Consider the following 19,562-nt stretch of genomic DNA (forward strand, 5'->3'; position numbering starts at 1 on the left):
CATGAAGTCCTTGCCTACGCCTATGTCCTGAATGGTTTTGCCTAGATTTTCTTCTAGGGTTTTTATGGTGTTAGTTCTTATGTTTAAGTCTTTAATCCATCTGGAGTTAATTGAGTGAGTTTCTTAATCCTGAGTTCTAGTTCGATTGCACTGTGGTCTGAGTCTGGTTGTTATGATTTGTTTTTTTGCATTTCCTGAGGAGTGATTTATTCCAATTACATGGTCAATTTTAGAGTAAGTGTGATGTGGTATTGAGAAGAATGTTTATTCTGTGGATTTGGGGTGAAGAGTTCTGTAGATGTCTATTAGGTCCGCTTGGTCAAGATCTGTGTTGTTCAAGTCCTGTATATCCTTATTAATTTTCTGTCTCATTGATCCATCTAATATTGACAGTGGAGTGTTAAAGTCTCCCACTATTATTGTTTGGGAATCTAAGTCTCCTTGTAGATCATTAAGAACTTCCTTTATATATCTGGGTGCTCCTGTATTGGGTGCATATATATTTAGGATAGTCAGCTCTTCTTGTTGCATTGATCCTTTTACCATTATGTAATGCCCTTCTTTGTCTCTTTTGATCTTTGTTGGTTTAAAGTCCATTTTATCAGAAACTAGGATTGCAATCCCTGCTTTTTTTTTTTTTCCTCTCAATTTGCTTGGTAAATCTTCCATCCCTTTATTTTGAGTCTATGTATGTCTTTGCACATGAGATGGGTCTCTTGAATATAGCACACTGATGGGTCTTTACTTTTTATCCAATTTGCCAGTCTGTATCTTTTGATTGCAGCATTTAGGCTGTTTACATTTAAGGTTAATATTATGCATGAATTTGATCCTGCAATTTGGATACTAGGTGATTGTCTTGCCCACTAGTTGATGCAGTTTCTTCATTACATTGTTGGTCTTTACCATTTGGTATGTTTTTGCAGTGGCTGGTACTTCTTGTTCCTTTCCATGTTTAGTGCTTCCTTCAGGAGATCTTGTAAGGCAGGCCTGGTGGCAATGAAATTTCTGAGCAATTGCTTGTCCATAAAGGATTTTATTTCTCCTTCACTTATGAAACTTAGTTTGGCTGGATATGAAATTCTGGGTTGAAAGTTCTTTTCTTTAGGGATGTTGAATAATGGCCCCCACTCTCTTCTGGCTTGTAGGGTTTCTGCTGAGAGATGCACTGTAAGTCTGATGGACTTCCCTTTATGGGTAACCCAACCTTTCTCTCTGGCTGCCCTTGGCATTTTTCCTTTGTTTCAACCCTGGTGGTTCTGATGATTACGTGCCTTGGGGTTGCTCTTCTTGATGAGTCTCTTTGTTGTGTTCTCTGTATTTCCTGGATTTGAATGTTGGCCTCCCTTGCTAGGTTGGGAAAATTCTCCTGGATAATATCCTTAAGAGTATTTTCCAGCTTGGATTCATTCTCCCTGTCACATTCAGGTATATCGATCAAACATATGTTAGGTCTTTTCACAAAATCCCATATTTCTTGGAGGCTTTGTTCATTTCTTTTCATTCTTTTTTCTCTAATCTTGCCTTCTCATTTTATTTCATTGAGTTTGTCTTTAATCTCTGCTATCTTTCTTCTGCTTCATTGATTTGGCTTTTGAAACTTGTGTATGCTTTGTGAAGTTCTCATGCTGTGTTTTTCAGCTCCATCCAGTTGTTTATGTTCTCCTCTAAGCTGGTTATTCTAGTTAGCATTTCATCTAACCTTTTTCAAGGTTCTAAGTTTCTTTGCTTTGTGTTAGAACATGTTCCTTTAGCTCAGAGAAGTTTGTTATTATCCACCTTCTGAAACCTGCTTCTGTCAAGTCATCAGACTGATTCTCCATCCAGTTTTGTTCCCTTGCTGGTGAGGAGCTGTGATTCCTTGGAGGAGGAGAGGCATTCTGGTTTTTGACGATTTCATCCTTTTTGCACTGGTTTCTTCCCATCTTTGTGGATTTATCTACCTTTGGTCTTTGAAGTTGGTGACTTACAGATGGGGTTTCTGAATGGACATCGTTTCTGTTGACGTTGAAGCTATTTCTTTCTGTTTTTTAGTTTTCCTTCTAACAGTCAGGTCCCTCTGCTGTAGAACTGCTGGTAGTCCACTCCAGACACTGCTTGCCTGGGAATCACCTGTGGGGGCTGCAAAACAGCAAGGATTTCTGCCGGTTCCTTCCTCTGGTAGCTTTGTCCCAGAAGGGTACCTGCCAGAGGTCAGCCAGAGCTCTCCTCTATGAGGTGTCTCTTTGGATATATGGGGGTCAGGGATCCACTTGAGGAGGCAGTCTGTCCCTTATCAGAGCTCAAGTGCTGTGCTGGAAGCTCCATTGCTCCCTTTGGAGTTGCTGGGCAGGGACGTTTAAGTCTGCTGTAGTGGAACTCACAACTGCCCCTTTTCCCAGGTGCTCTGTCCCAGGAAGGTGGGGTTTCATTTATTAAGTCTCTGACGTGCTGCTGCCTTTTTTCAGAGATGCTCTGCCCAGTAAGGAGGTAGTCACAGTCTGCCTGCAGAGGTGTTGCTGAGCTGCTGCAGGCTCCACCCAGCTGCTGTGTAAACTTCCTTGCAATTTTGTTTACACAGGTAAGGTTAGAACTGCCTCGGGAATGGCGGACTGCCTCAGTAATGGTGGATGCCCTTCCCCCACTAAGCTTGACTGTCCTGGGTCAATCTCAAGCTGCTGTGCTGGTTGCAAAACTCTCAAGCCAGTACATTTCAGTTTGCTGGTCTTTGTGGGGGTGGGGCCTGCCTGCCAAGCCAAATCACTTAGCTCCCTGCCTTCATCCTCCTTTTTCTCAGGGCAATGGGCTGCTCTGTCTTGAAGAACACTGTTCCAGGTGGCAGTTATAATGGCCACCCAGATTTGTGCTGGAAACCGACGGTGCTTGTTGGCCCAGTGGGAATCTCCTGGTCTGTGTGCTGTAAAGACCATGGGAGAAGCACAGTATCTGAACCTATCTGAACCAGAGTGCTCAAATGGCCTCCATTGGGTGGGGTTGGGGGTCCTCCAGCCTGTTGCACTTCCCGAGTGAGGCAGTGGCCCACCCTGCCTCAGTTTGTCCTCCTTGGGCTACACCCACTGTCCAACCAGTCCCATTGAGATGAACCTGGTATCTCAGTTGGAAATGCAGAGATCACTCACCTTCTGCATCACTCTTGCTGAGAACTGCACTCTGGAGCTGTTCCTATTCAGCCATCTTGGTGGAAGTCCCTTTGAGGAGCTTTTTCTTTATGTTCTCTTCTAGGAGTTTTATGGTTTTGGATCTTATTACATTTAGGTTTGTAATCCACTTTGAGTTTATTTTTGAGTGTGGTGAAAGGTAAGACTTCAATTTCTCTCCCTTTTATTTTTTTTGCATGTAGAATTCTAGCTATCCTAGAACCATTTATTGAAAAGACTATCCTTTCCCTATTACATCTTCTTGGTGCCCTTGTTGAAAGTTTGTTGACAATATATGTTTGGATTTATTTATGGGACCTCTGTTGTGTTCCTTTGGTCTATGTTTGTTTTTATGCCAGTATGATACTGTTTTGATTACTATTTAAATCAGGAAGTGTGGGTGTTTCTTTTTGTTTCTCACCATTGCTTTGTTTATTTGGAGCTTTTTATACTTTCACACCAATTTTAGGATTGTTTTTTATATTTCTGTAAAGAATGCCATTGAAATTTTGACCGGAATTGTGTTAAATCTGTATTTTACTTTGGTAGTATGGACATTTTTAACAATATTAATTATTCCCATCAATGAACATGGGATATCTTTCCATTTATTTGTGTCTTCAATTCCTTTAATCAATGTTTTATAGTTTTTAGTGTATAAAAACTTTACACTTTTGGATTAAATTTATTGATGGGTATTTTTTGGATGCTATCATAAATGGGATTGATTTACTGATTTCTTTTTCAGTGAGATTATTATTTGTATATAGGAATACTACTGATTTTTAAATGTTGATTTATATCTAATTTTACTGAATTCATTTAGAAGTTCTGTGGTTTTGTTTTTGCTTGTTTTGGTGGAGTTTTTGGGGTTTTCTACAAATAGAACATGTCATCTACAAACAGATAATTTTACTTCTTTCTAATTTAGATGTCTTTCTTTTTCTTCTCTCCTCTTGCTAATACTTCCAGTACTATATTAAATAGAAGTGGTGAAAGTAGGTATCCCTGCCTTGTACTACATCTTAGCAGAAAATATTTTAATTGTTCCTTACTTATGATGTTAGTGGTTTTTCGTTAATGACCTTTATTATGTTGAGGAACTTTCCTTTTACCTAAACTGGTAAGACTTTTTATCCCAAATGATGCTGAACTTCACAAAGTGCTTTTTCTGCATCAATTGAGATAATCATATAGTTTTTACCTTTCATTCTATTAATGTGATATATCACATTGATTACCTGTATATGTTAAACCAGTCTTGCTTGCCAGGTAAATCCCACATAATCATATATATGTCATGTATAATTTTTTTGGATGTGTTGTTGAATTTGGTTTCCTAATATTTTTTTAAGGATCTTTTCATAAATGTTCATCAGAGATATTGGCCTGTAGTTTTCTTTTCTTGCAGTGTCTTTGTCTGGCTCAGGTATCATGGTGATGCTAGTCTTATAAAATACATTTGGAAATATTCCATGTAGCCCTATTTTTTGAGAGAGTTTAATAAGTATTGGTAATAAGAGGCCAGACACAGTAGCTCATACCTGTAATCCTAGCACTTTGGCAGGCTGAGGTGAGTGGATCACTTGAGATCAGGAGTTCAAGACCAGCCTGGCCAACATAATGAAACCGGTCTCTACTAAAAACACAAAAATCAGGAGGTATGGTGGCACACATTTGTAATCCCAGCACGTCAGGAGGCTGAGGCAGGATAATCACTTTTTAACCTGGGAGGGGGAGGTTGCAGTGAGCTGAGATTGTGCCACTGTACTCTAGCCTGGGCAGCAAAGTGAGTCAGACTCCATATCAAAAAGAAAAAAAAAGTATTGGTAATAATTCTCAATGTTTGGTAGAATTCAGCACTGAAGCCATCTGATCCTGGGCTTTTATTTCTTGTGAGGATTTTAATCTCAATCTTCAGTCTATTTGTTATTTATCTCTTTAAGATTTATATTTCTCCCAGATTCAATCATTGTAGGTTATATTTTTCTAGGAATTTATTCATTTCCTTTAGATTATCCAATTTCTTGGCATATAATTTTTTCATAATAGTCCCTGTATTAGACGACTATTCTTGCATTTCTATTATTAAAAAAAAAAAAAAAAAGAGAGACGTTCGATTGGCTCATGGTTCTTCAGGCTGTACAAGCATGGTACCAGAATCTGCTCGGCTTCTGGGGAGGCCTCAGAGATCTTTTACTCATGACAGAGGTGGTGGCAGGCAGGTCACATGGTAAAGCAGGAGCAAAAGACAGTTGGTTGGGGCAGGGGAGATGCCACACTTTAGAACAACTAGATCTCATGAGAACATACTCACTATTGTAAGGACAGCACCAAGCCATGAGGGAATGGCCCTGGTGACCCAAACACCTCCCACCAGGCTCCACTTCCAACATTAGGGATTACAATTCAACATGAGATTTGGATGGGCACAAATATCCAAACTATATCATTCTGCCCCTGGCCTCCTCCAGATTTCACGCTCTTCTCACATTGAAAAATACAATCATATTGGAAGAGTTTCCAAGATGGCCGATTAGAAGCAGCTCCGGAATGCAGTTCCCAGTGAGACACAGAAGCTGAGTGCTCTCCGCATTTCCAAATGAGGTACCAGATTCATTTTAATGGGACTGGTTGGACAGGGGGAGTAACCCAAAGAGGGCAAACTGAGGTATGGTGGAGTACAACTGATTGAAGGATTGGGGGCTCCCCCACTCTGGGACTCTGGTTCAGATAACAGCGCTTCACCCAAGCCCTCTGCAACCCACAGAACAGGAGATCTTTGCTGGGCTGAAAAGCAGCCATGAGTTACCTGAAGAGAGCCGAGCAGCAAACCCGGCTGATGCCATGGGCTGTCAGCACAGAACAAAGTAGACGCACTAGAAAGAGCTACACCTCCCGCCCCCCCCCCCACCCCAGAAAGAAGGAGAACTAAAAGCAGGGAATCAGGTGCAATAGCTAGGCAGGTCCCTCCCCCACAAAGCCCAGCAAACTGAAGCCCTCTCACATGAGAGTTTTGCAGCCAGCACATCAGTTCCAGCTCGACCCAGAACAATCAAGCTGGGTGGGAGGAAGGGCAGCCACCACTGCAGAGGTGGGTCTAATCTTCCAGTATAAGGAAAAGACACAGGAAATATACACAGCAACTCTACTGAATCCATGGCAGCCCAGCAGCACCTCTGCAGACAGACAAAGGAAACGCTGCCACCCAAGCAGCACCCTGAGATCAAAGCTAGATCAATCCAAGAATATAGGAAGAAACCAGCACAAAAAGGATGAAACCATCAAAGACCAGAACACTTCGCCTCCACCAAGGGATCACAGCTCCTCACCAGCAAGGGAACAAAACAGGATGGGGAATGAATCTGCCAAATTGACAGATGCAGGCTTCAGAAGGTGGATAATAACAAACTTCTCTGAGCTAAAGGAATATGTTCTAACCTAATGCAAAGAAACTAAAAACTTTGAAAAAATGTTAGACAAAATGCTAACCAGAATAACCAACTTAGAGAAGATGAACGACTTGATGGAGCTGAAAAACACAGCATGAGAACTTCACAAAGCATACACAAGTTTCAGTAGCCCAACCAATCAAGCAGAAGAAGGATAGCAGAGATTGAAGACCAACTCAGTGAAATAAAATGAGAAGGCAAGATTAGAGAAAAAAACAGTGAAAAGAAATGAACAAAGCCTTCCGAATATATGTTTGATCAGTGTACCTGAATGTGACAGGGACAATGAATCCAAGCTGGAAAACACTCTTAAGGATATTATCCAGGAGAACTTTCCCAACCTAGCAAGGCAGGCCAACATTCAAATCCAGGAAATACAGAGAACACAACAAAGACACTCCTCAAGAAGGGCAACTCCAAGGCACATAATTATCAGATTCACCAGGGGTGAAATGAAGGAAAAAATGCTAAGGGCAGCAGAGAGAAAGGTTGGCTTACCTGCAAAGGGAAGCCCATCAGACTCACAGTGGATCTCTTGGCAGAAACTCTACAAGCCAGAAGAGAGTGGGGACATTATTCAACATCCTTAATGAACATTCAACCCAGAATTTCATATCCACGGTTATTTCACTTCACAAGTGAAGGAGAAATACAATCCTTTATGGACAAGCAATTGCTCAGAGATTTCATTGCCACCAGGCCTGCCTTACAAGAGCTCCTGAAGGAAGCACTAAATATGGAAAGGAACAACCAGTACCAGCCACTGCAAAAATGAACCAAACATTAAAGAACAACAATGCAATGAAGAAACTGCGCCAACCAATGGGAAAACAACCCATCAGTATCCAAATGGCAGGATCAAATTGACACATAACAATATTAATGTTAAATGTAAATGGCTTAAATGCCCCAGTCAAAAGACACAGACTGGCAAACTGGATAAAATGTCAAGACCCATTGGTGTGCTGTATTCAGGAGACCCATCTCATGTGTAGTGACACACATAGACTCAAAATAAAGGAATGGAGAAAGATTTACCAAGCAAATGGAGAGCAAAAAAAAAGCAGAGGTTGCAATCCTAGTCTCTGATAAAACTGACTTTAAACCAACAAAGATCAAAAGAGACAAAGAAGGGCATTACATAATGGTAAAAGGATCAATACAACAAGAGCTAACTCATCCTAATCTACATGCACCCAATACAGGAGCACCCAGATACAAAAAGCAAGTTCTTAATGACCTAAAAAGAGACTTAGACTACCATACAATAATCATGGGAGACTTTAACACTCCACTGTCAATATTAGACAGATCAATGAAACAGAAAATTAACAAGGATATCCAGGACTTGGATGCAGATCTGGACCAAGCGAACCTAATAGACATCTACAGAACTCTCCACTCCAAATCCACAGAAATTCTTCTCAGCACCACATCGCACTTACTCTAAAATCAACCATATAATTGGAAGTAAATCACTTCTCAGCAAATGGAAAAGAACAGAAATCATAAGAGTCTATCATACCACAGTGCAATCAAACTAGAACTCAGCATTAAGAAACTAACTTAAAACTGCACAACTTCATGGAAACTGAACAACTGGTTCCTGAATGTTGACTGGATAAACAGTGAAATGAAGGCAGAAATAAAGATGCTCCGTGAAACCAATGAGAATGAATACACAATGTACCAGAATCTCTGGGACACATTTAAGACAGTGTGGAGAGGGAAATTTTTAGCAATAAATGCCCACATGAGAAACAAGGAAAGATCTAAAATCGACACCCTATCATCAAAATCAAAAGAGCTAGAGGAGCAAGATCAAAAAAAACTCAAAAGCCAGCAGAAGACAAGAAATAACTAAGATCAGAGCAGAACTGAAGGAGATAAGAGACACAAAAAAACTTTTCGAAAAATCTGTAAATCCAGGAGCTGGTTTTTTCAAAATATCAACAAAATAGACTACTAGCCAGAATAATAAAAAAGAAAAGAGAGAAGAATCAAATAGATGCAATCAAAAACGATAAAGGGGATATCACCACTGATTACATAGAAATACAAACTACCATTAGAGATTATTACAAACAGCTCTATGCACATAAACCAGTAAATACAGAATAAATGGATAAATTCCTGGACACTTGTACCCTCCCAAGCCTAAACCAGGAAGAAGTTGAAACCCTGAATAGATCAATAACAAGGGCTGAAGTTGAGGCAGCCATTAATAGCCTACCAACCAAAAAAAGTCCAGGTCCAGATGGGTTCACAGCCAAATTCTACCAGATACAAAGAATGCTGGTACTCCTACTTCTGAATCTATTCCAAACAATACAAAAAAAGGGAATCCTCCCTAACTCATTTTATAAGACCAACATCATACTGATATGAAAACCTAGCAGAGATTCAGCTAAAAAAGAAAACTTCAGACCAATATCCATGATGAATATAGATGCAAAAATCTTCAATAGAATACTAGTAAACCAAATGCAACAGCACATCAAAAAGATTACACATTCCGATCAAGTAGGCTTTATCACAGGATCCAAGCCTGGTTCAACATATGCAACTCTATCAATGTAATCCACCACATAAACAGAACCAAAGACAAAAACCACAGGATTATCTCAATAGATGCAGAGAAGGCCTTTGACAAAATTCAACAGCTCTTTATGCTAAAACCTCTCAATAAACGAGGTACTGATGGAACGTATCACAAAATGACAAAACCCATTTACAACAAACCCACAGCCAATATCATACTGAATGGGCAAAAACTGGAAGCATTCCCTTTGAAATCTGGCACCAGAGAAGGGTGCCCTCTCTCACCATTCCTATTCAATATAATATTGGAAGTTCTAGCCAGAGCAATCAGGCAAGAAAAAGAAATAAAGGGTATCCAGTTAGGAAAGGAGGAAGTCAAATTGTTTCTATTTGCAGAGGACATGATGTGTTTTTAGAAGACCCCATCATCTCAGCCCAAAATCTCCTTAAACTGATAAGCAACTTCAGCAAAGTCTCAGGATACAAAATCAATGTGCAGAAATCATAAGCCTTCCTATACATCAATAACAGACAAACAGAGAGGCAAATCAAGACCCCAGATGGCCAAGACAATCCTAAGCAAAAAGAACAAAGCTAGAGGCATCAGGCTACCTGACTTCAAACTATACTACAAGGCTAAAGTAATCCCAACAGCATGGTACTGGTACCAAAACTGAGATATAGACCAATGGAACAGAACAGAGGCCTCGGAACCAATGCCACACATCTACAACCATCTAATCTTTGACCAACCTGAGAAAAACAAGCAACAGGGAAAGGAATCCCTGCTTAATAAATGGTGTTGGGAAATCTGGCTAGCCATGTGCAGAAAGCAGAAACTAGAACCCTTCCTTACACCTTACACTAAAATTAACTCCAGATGGATGAAAGATTTAAACATAACACCACAAAAACCCTAGAAGAAAACCTAGACAAAACCATTCAGGACATAGGCGTAGGCAAGGACTTCATAACTAAAACACTAAAAGCAATGGCAGCAAAAGCTATAATAGACAAATGGGATCTAATCACACTTAAAGCTTCTGTACAACAAAAAAATCATTAGAGTGAACCAACAACTAACAGAATGGGAAAAAATGTTTGCAATCTACCCATCTGGCAAAGGGCTAATATCCAGAATTTACAAAGAACTACAACAGATTTACAAGAAACAAACCCATTCAAATTTGGGCAAAGGGTATGAACAGACACTTTTCAAAAGACGTATATGAGGCTAACAAACATATGAAAAAGTGCTCATCATCACGAGTCATCAGAGAAATATAAATCAAAACCATATTGAGATACCACCTCACACCAGTTAGAATGGTGCTCATTTAAAAATCTGGAGACAACAGATGCGGGAGAGGATGTGGAGAAATAGGAACACTTTTACACTGTTGGTAGAGTGTAAATTAGTTCAACCATTGTGGAACCCAGTGTGGCTATTCCTCAAGGATCTAGAAATATAAATTCCATTTGACCCAGCAATACCATTACTGAGTATATATCCAACGGATTATAAATCGTTCTATTATAAAGACACATGCACGCATATGTTCACTGTGGCACTCTTTACAATAGCAAAGACCTGGAACCAACCCAAATGCCCATCAATGAAAGACTGGACAAAGAAAATGTGGCACATATACACCATGGAATACTATGCAGCCATAAAAAATGATGAGTTTGTGTCCTTTGTAGGGACATGGATGAATCTAGAAACCATCATTCTCAGCAAACAGACACAAGAACAGAAAATCAAACACCGCATGTTGTCACTTATAGGTGGGTATTGAACAATGAGAACACATGGACATAGGGAGGGGAGCATCACACATTGGGCTCTGTTGCTGGTGGTGGGTGGGGAAAGGAGAGGTTGGGGAGGGATAACATGGGGAGAAATGCCAGATATAGGGGATGGAGGCAGCAAACCGCCTTTCCCTGTATGTACCTATGCAACAATCCTGCATGCTCTGCACATGTACCCCAGAACCTAAAGTACAGTAAAATATATATATATATAAAAAAATAAAAATACAATCATATATTCCCAATAGTCTCCTTAAAAGTTTCAACTCATTTTATTATCACTTAAAAGTCCCAAGTTCCAAGTCCAAAGCCTCATCTAGAAATGAGTTCCTTCCACGTATGAGCCTCTGAAACCAAAATGACGTGTTTACATTCAAGATACAATGGAAGTACAGGTATAGGGTAAACATTACTATTCCAGAAGGGAGAAATCCGCCAAAAGAAAGGAGCTACCAGGACCCAGCAAGCCCAAAATCCAGCAGGGAAGTCATTAATTTTTAAAGCTACAAAATAAACTCCTTGGACTCCATGTCCCATAACCAGGGCCCATTGGTGCAACGGGTGGGCTCCCAAGGTCTTGATCAGCCCTACCTTTGTGGCTTTGCAGGGTTCAGCCCTCACACATGCTCTTCCAGGTTGGAATTGAATGCCTGTGACTTTACCAGGGGCAGGGTGCAAGCTGCATATGGATCTACCAGTCTGTGGTCTAGAAGGCAGTGGCCCCCTCCCCACAGCTCCACTCAGCAGTTCACCATTGGAGACTCTGTGGGGTCGGGGAGTGGGGGCCAAGTCCTACCTTTTCCTTCCACACTGCCCTAGTAGAGTATCTCTATGAGGGCTGAACACCCAGGCTTTTGCATACATCCCTGAAACCTAGGCAGATGCTTCCAAGTCCCTTTCATTCTTGCATTCTGTGCACCTTCAGGCTTAACACCATGTAGAAGCTCCAAAGCTTATGGCTTGCACCCTCTGGAGCTCTGGCCTGAGCTGGGCCTCTTTGAACCAAGGCTGAAATCAGAGCAGCTGGGATGTGAGGAGCAATGTCCCAAGCAATGTCCATGAGCCTGGCTCATGAACCCATTCTTCCCTCCTAAGACTCTGGGCCCGTAATGGGAGGGGCTGCCCTGAATATTGAAATGCCTTTGAGGCCGCTTCCTCACTGTCTGGGTATTTACATTGGACCCACTTTTAGTTATCCAATATCCCTGGAAAGTGGTTGCTCCATAGCCTGCTTTAATTTCTCTCCCCCCACCAAAAAAAGAAAAGCTTTTTCTTTCTCTGTCACATGGCTAGGCTGCCAAATTTCCAAAATTCTATGCTCTCCTTCCCTTTAAAATATAAATCCCAAATTTGTCATTTCTTTGCTCCAATATCTGAGCATAGGTTGTTAGAAGCAACCAGGCCACATCTTGAAGGCTTTGCTATTTAGAAATTTCTTCCACCAGATATCCTAAATCATCACTTTGCTCCAGTTCCCAATAAGTTCCTCATTTACATCTGACACCTTGTCAGCCTGGACTGCACTGTCCATATCACTGTCAGCATTTTGGTCACATCATTTAACCAGTCTCTAAGAAATTCTAAACTTTTCCTCATCTTCCTGTCTTCTTCTAAGCCTACTGAATTCTTCCAACTTCTGCCCATTACCCAGGTTCCAAAGCTATTTCCACATTTTCAGGTATCTTTATAGCAATGCCCCCTCTCCTTGGTATCAATTTTCTATGTTAAGCTATTCTTGCATTGCTATAAAGAAATACCAGAGACTGGGTAATTTATAAAGAAAGAGATTTAGGTGGCTCCTGGTTTTCCAGCCTGTACAAGCATAGCACCAACATCTGCTTGGCCTCTGGGAAGGCCTCAGGGAGCTTTTTACTCATTGCAGAAGGTTAAGTGGGAGATGGCATGTAACATGGCAAAAGCAAAAGCAAGTGAGAGAAAGTGGGGAGGGGAGAGGTGCCACACGTTAGACCAACCAGGTCTTGTGAGAACACATTCCCTATCACAAAGACAGCACCAAGCCATGAAGGAACAGCTCCCAAGACCCAAACACCTCCCACCAGGCCCCACCTCCAACACTGGGGATTACAATTCAACATGAGATTTGAGCAGGGACAAATATCCAAATTATATTGGTCCCTTATAATCCTTTTATATTTCTGATGCATCTGTTGTATGCCTCCACTTTTATTTCTGATTTGATTTATTATTTGAGTCTTCTCTTATTTCATAGTTAGTCTAGCTAGGGCTTTGTCAATTGTGTTTTGTTTTTCAAATAACCAACTCTTGGTTTGATTAATTTTTTCTGTTTTGTATTCCTAATTTATTTTTATTCTGATCTTTAGCAAAAATAAATTAATGGGAGTACATAAAACTAAAAAGATTCTATACTGCAAAGGAAACAACTAACAAATGAGAAGACAACCTACAGACTGGGAAAATATATTTGCAAACCACATATCTAATAAGTGGTTAATATCCAAAATTCATAAAAACTCTTACAACTTAACAGCAAGAAACCAAATAACCCAGTTTTTAAAATGGACAGAGTACCTGAACAGATCTCTCTCCAAAGATGACATAAAAATGGACAACAGATACATGAAAAGGTGCTTCATGTCACTAATCATCAGGAAAATGCAAATTAAAACCTATGAAATATCACCTCACATCCCTAAAAATGTTTATTATTGCAAAGAAGAAATAACAAGCACTGGTGTGGGTGTGGAGAAAAGAGAACCCTAATATACTGCTGGGGGTACGGGAGACTGGTACAGCCCCTATGGAAAACAATATAGAGATTCCTGAAGAAATTAAAAATATAACTACCATACGACCCAGCAATTCCTCTTCGGGGTACATACCCAAAAGAGAAGAAAGTACCACCTCATAAAGATATCTCCCATGTTCATATCAACATTGTTCACAACAGCGAAGATATGGAAACAATCTAAATGTGTATCAATGGAGAAGTGGATTAAAAAAAAAAAAAACTGTGGCATACATATACAATGGGATATTATTCAGCCTTATAAAAGGAGACCCTGTCATTTGCCACAACATGGATAGGCCTCGAGGACATTATGCCAAGTGAAAAAAAGCCAGACATAAGAAGAAAAATATTGCATGACCTCACTTATATATGAATTATTAAAAAAAAAAAAAGAGCTCAAGTACACAGAGATAAAGAATGAAACAATGGTTACCTCAGGTCGGGTGGGTAGGGGAGAGGAAATGAGGGAATGCAGGTCAAAGGATACAAAACAGTAGATAGATAGGAAGGACAAGTCTAGAGATCTAATGTACAATATGAGGACAAAAATTAATAAAATTGTACTGGAAATTTTTGTTAAATAAGTAAATTTTAGGCTGGGCATGGTGGCTCACATCTGTAATCCCAGGACTTTGGGAGGCTGAGACAGGTGGATCACCTGAGGTCAGGAGTTTGAGACCAGCCTGACTAACATGGAGAAACCCCATCTCTACTAAAAGTACAAAATTAGCCAGGTGTGGTGGTACATGCCTGTAATCCCAGCTAATCAGGAGGCTGAGGCAGAAGAATCGCTTGAACCTGGGAGGCAGAGGTTGCAGTGACCCACGATCATGCCATTGCACTCCAGCCTGAGCAATAAAAGCAAAACTCCATCTCAAAAAAATAAAAGTAGATTTTAGCTGTTCTTGTCACAAAAAAGTAACTATGTGAGGTCATTGATATGTTAATCTGCTTCATGACAATAACCATTTTATTATCTATATGTATCCCAAAACATGTTGTAAACCTCAAATATACACAATAAAATTTTAAAATCAAAAAATAAAATATTTTTTAAAAGAATAAAGGAAAACATTTGAAATAGTCATTTAGGGAGGAAAATCAAACCATGGTAAGATGATTCGGCAGTGCTGAGTGACATTCTGAATCAAGATTATCAACTTAAATGAGAGACTTGTTGGTATATTTGGATGCTTTTCTCCATAAATATTGTCGTTTGGGTACAGCCATGGAGTAGGTATGACTGAGTTTAATCATTAGGTCTTTGCCAAACAACGGAAAAGGGGTGGAAAGAGTCTAAGTTATTTGGAAGATAATGGTTATGATGACAGGCCATGAAATTTAACTGGGAGGTGGGAGTGAGTACATGAGATTACAAAGGAAGTGAGTAATTATTATCATGGGGGTAGCGTCGAAGGAATGAAGGGCACCACGAAGTGGAAGACTAGCTGGTAAGTACGGTGGGAGTGCACAGAGGGGGTGGTTAGAGAGGAGGAGGCTTGAAATCAATTTTAGAGGTCACGTAGTCATTGGCACTGAAGAGGTCAATTGAAATGATCATGGGAATGGGCAACTCAGGTAGGGTAAAAGAAATGATGGCTGAATATGAGGCAGTTCAAAACCAGAGACAGCAAGATATGGACGTCAACAATGATAACAGAGTATGAGGTGGAAGAGAGTCCGCTAGTCACTGAAGTAATCAATGTGTAAAGGAAATAACCAGGGTTTGGTGATGTCAGCAGAAGAAAACACTTGGATTTCCGTGGGTGACTGAGGTGACTAGGGATGTCAGGCATGCTGGAATCTGTCCTGATAATCTCATGACAGAAGGTGGGAAACCTATTCAAGCTGGATGATGTGGACCCTAGGGCTGCTGGTTTCTCCAGCATCTGGTGTTGTAAGATCAGCATCTGAATCCAAACTTTATCACGCTAATTGTGTGAGCTTGGGGAAAGACTACTGAAAATCTACTTATTCTTATCTGTAAAATGAAAACAAATGTTCAATGAATTGCCAAGTTCCCAAGGAGCACTTGAAATAATGAATGCAAAAGCATTTTGCAAGCTCTAAAGTGCAACAGAAATGTTAGTTAAAATTAAAAATTTATGTCTCGCATTATCATTGATAGCCTTTAAGCCAGAGCCAGAAGAATTACCTGCTCATCTCTTTATATGCCACAATACATACACCATATTCTATGATTCAGAGATTACAAGGTTGAATAACACTGAACAAAAAAGCTTATAAAATGAATGAAAGAGTCTGTGACTACTGTCTCCAATGTTATTATCAACATTACTATAATTACTGTTAAGGATTAAGGCTTTAAAAATTGTGAAAAACTACACATCCTGGTTTTTCTTTTTACCAAATCCATTGAAATGAAGAAAAAAAATTATTCAAAGTTAAAGCCACACAAATATTTATACTCTCTGACCTAATCTCATTCCCAGAACATTTTTATCATTTAATCAAGCACAACATATATTTACTCTTTTCTCCGTTCTTCAGAGAAAAGTGAAGACCATAAGTGCACATATAATTTTTAGAGGGAACACATATATGTAATTAGCCCAACTTCTAAAAATCTGTTGTCAGAAAATATTCCCTAAAATGAAATATTCCTCTAAAATATTCCCTAAAATGAAAAGGCCTAGTATCTAAAGATGAGATATTCACACTATATAATCATGAAAAGGAGTGAAAAAAATCTAATTTTTTGGTAAACGGATAATGGAGTAAATATTGGCACATAAATTCAGTGGAACAATATGGAGCCATTAAAAAAATGACAGCTATGAAGAACCGCAAAACAAAATCCACCAACTTGAACGCCCTTGAGTTAAGCAGGTAGAAGAACTATGAGAAGCAAAACAAAATCCACCAACTTGAACGCCCTTGAGTTAAGCAGGTAGAACTATGAGAAGCAGCCTGGTGTAAGATGATACAAGATAGGGGAGGTTGGTCAAAGACAGTCAGAAAATGCAGAGTAAAGAGTGCTTGCAGGCCCCACATAAAGACATTCACATTAAAACATTTAAAAATAATAAAACAAAGGAACATAGTATTGACAAGCAAAGCATGTTATGAGCCAAATTTTGCCCATAGGTCTTTAGTTTGTGACCCTTTCTGGAGATAGAGGAAAGCAGTCAATGGTGAGATACACATAATAGATATGGCAGTATGATTATAACGTAAAGATTGTATTGACATATGGACAAAAACTGGAAGTATGTTAAAAATGAATGCTGGCCTTGGTCGAAACTTGGCCAAATGACTTTACCCCTTTAAGCGTCAGTGTCTTCATCTGTGAAATAGGGATTTAAAAAATTGCCTCCTTTGTGAAGCTGTTGTAAAGATTAAGTGTGATTGTAAGGGCAAAGTGGGTAGAACGGAGCCTGGCAAGTGGCAAATAAAATTCTTCTCCCCCTCATTTTCCTCCTCCTCCTATTATTTTGTTATTATTAACTATTTCTGGATTTCATATCCCACCATCCTGTTCCCCTTGTTCTACTAATTCCAACCACAATAGCTTTCTTGTTATTTTTTCAGTTTGTTTTAGCCTTAGGGCCCAAATTCTCCTGCCCCTAGTATTTGTCTTACTTTCTGAGAGCTCTTGCTCAAATGATAATTCCTCAGAAGGATTTTCCTGCCTGCCTCACCCTGCCTTTTCTTCAGTGCACTTAGAACCATCTGATATTTTATCGTGTGTGTACGTGTGTGTGTGTGTATATATATAAAGGTTTATATGAACACGTGTTTATATATGTGTATTTTACATACACACACACACACACACACACACACACACACACGCACACAAAGGCAGGACTTTGCCTTAACTTGTTTACTGCTCTATTAACAGTTCCTTGAAGGGTATCTGGCACATAATAGATGTTGAAGCATTATTTGTTGAATATTGTTAAATGTTTAGGGTGGAGACATTGTGTCTTATTTTTTCCCCTTTTTTTCTAAATCCTAGAATGACAATGTTATTTGTAAAATCAATGATTTGAAAGCACATTTTCTTGCAAGTGATCTTAAAGTGTACTTCATAATCTTTTGTAACTTTTTTGGTAGGTCAGCCATGCAGAAGCTGGGGGCAGAAGTATTTGAAGAGGTCTATAATTACCTCAAGAGAGCAAGGCATCAGAATGCTAGTGAAGCAGAGATCCGGGAGTGTTTGGAAAAAGTGGTGCCTCGAGCCAGCGACTGCTTTGAAGTGGACCAGCTCCTCTACTTTGAAGAGCAGTTGCTGATCACGATGGGAAAAAAACCTACTCTCCAGAACCATCTCTAGGCAACTGTCAAAAAGAAGCAGAAGTTCAAGTGGACAAATTTCTGGGAAAATGCATTTAACATACAAGCTGAACTCTGTTATGGGAAATGGATACAAAAGCAGAGCTCACATCTTGACTTTTAATTTCTCATCAGAAGTCTTCTTTAGAGAGCAGTAAGCATAGCAGCCTATACTTGGAGTCCTAAGTGTTACTTGGACTATACCCTGAGATAAGCTTAAACATCAAGTTTGGTTCCCTGAAAAGCATTTCTCTCATGCGCACCCTCAGGGCTTCCAGCAGGATTGAGTCACTCTGATGATGACTGGGGAGAAGCCATGTGCTCTTTATCATTTTTAGCTGGAGTCCCCAGCTCAGTGCCTGACTGCCTAGGGTCTCATGGACTGTGGGCAGCCTGCCAGTAAAGGTCACTGGACCCTAGCCTACAACATGCTGAGCTGCAGCCCAGAAGCCAGACATGCCTGTCTTAGCTGACTTGTTTTTGGTCCACTTTTGCCCTCCTGAGACTAACAAGCAAGATATCTATTTCATACACACATAAGGACTTGTATTAAAATCCAAAAAGTGATTCTCTTCCATGATTTATTTCAAACTCATCCATAGATAATTGAAGATTTGTATTCAAACTAAACATAGTTTTCACAGTTACAAAATAAATCATCTATTTTATCTTTTCCTTATGTAAAACTTTTGTATTAAATGTAACATATCCATCTTTTGATAATTATTACTAAGAGCTGGTAATATTTGGTTCATTTGGTGCCTGTTATGTGCCAGTACAGTGCTTAGTAGTTTAAGGGCCGTCATTGGATCTTTTCACCAACTCAAGAGAGAGAGAGGGAGAGTAAAAGATAGAGAAAAAGATAGAGAAAGAGAGAGATGCTCAGGTTGGGTAATTTTCTTAGTCACTTGGCTGCAAGAAGCAGAGTTGGCATTTCAACCCAGGTCTGTCTCATTCCACAATCCATAATCTTAACCACTGTCTATCAGAATTTTCATTAGATTTGCTCATGAAGCTTTTTAAACATAGACATGTTTAAAAATACTGTTTATGAAAAAATTATTCTGACACTTACTGAATGGCAAAAAGACTGTAATCAGGACTATTTTGATAGGTATCAACAATATTGCAATATGGGGGAGGCACTGGGCTTGACTCTGAAGTTTCTTAGCTAAAGCAAAGAAAACTAGAGATTAATAGCCAAGGACAAGGATGGGAGCTTAGTGGATGGAAAATTTCTAAGAGAAGTATTTAGTGGTTGGGGGTTGTCTTCATCTGTTTAGTGTTGCTATAAGAGAATACCAGAGACTGAGTAATTTATAAAGACAGTAAGCTCATTTAGCTCACGTTTTTGTAGGCCGAGAAGTTCAAGAGTATGGCCCCGGCTTCTGGCAAAAGCAGTCATGCTCCATCACAACACGGCAATGAAGGAGAGTGGACAAGTACGAAGATGGGAAACCTGAGGGCTGTCCTGGCATTATAACACCTGCTCTTCGGGGAAATAACCCATTCCCACAAGAAATAATCCAGCCTAGATAGCAGGAACTCACT

The 19,562-nt window shown here is 39.8% G+C and overlaps 1 protein-coding gene across 4 annotated transcripts in view; it reads left to right on the forward strand.

The window, feature by feature from the left end:
* The window catches only part of NEK11 (NIMA related kinase 11), a 314,403-nt gene extending 295,098 nt beyond the window's left edge, over nt 1-19,305 (forward strand). For all 4 annotated transcript variants that reach the window (XM_017510167.2, XM_037731926.1, XM_037731928.1 and 1 more), the window contains one exon: nt 17,793-19,305. In XM_017510167.2, the coding sequence (XP_017365656.1) occupies nt 17,793-18,012 (220 nt within the window). In that variant the 3' untranslated portion in view covers nt 18,013-19,305. The remainder of the gene's footprint in view (nt 1-17,792) is intronic.
* Nucleotides 19,306-19,562: the final 257 nt, after the last annotated feature.

Source organism: Cebus imitator, unplaced genomic scaffold (genome assembly GCF_001604975.1).
Source record: "Cebus imitator isolate Cc_AM_T3 unplaced genomic scaffold, Cebus_imitator-1.0 Scaffold432, whole genome shotgun sequence".
Classification (NCBI taxonomy): domain Eukaryota; kingdom Metazoa; phylum Chordata; class Mammalia; order Primates; family Cebidae; genus Cebus; species Cebus imitator.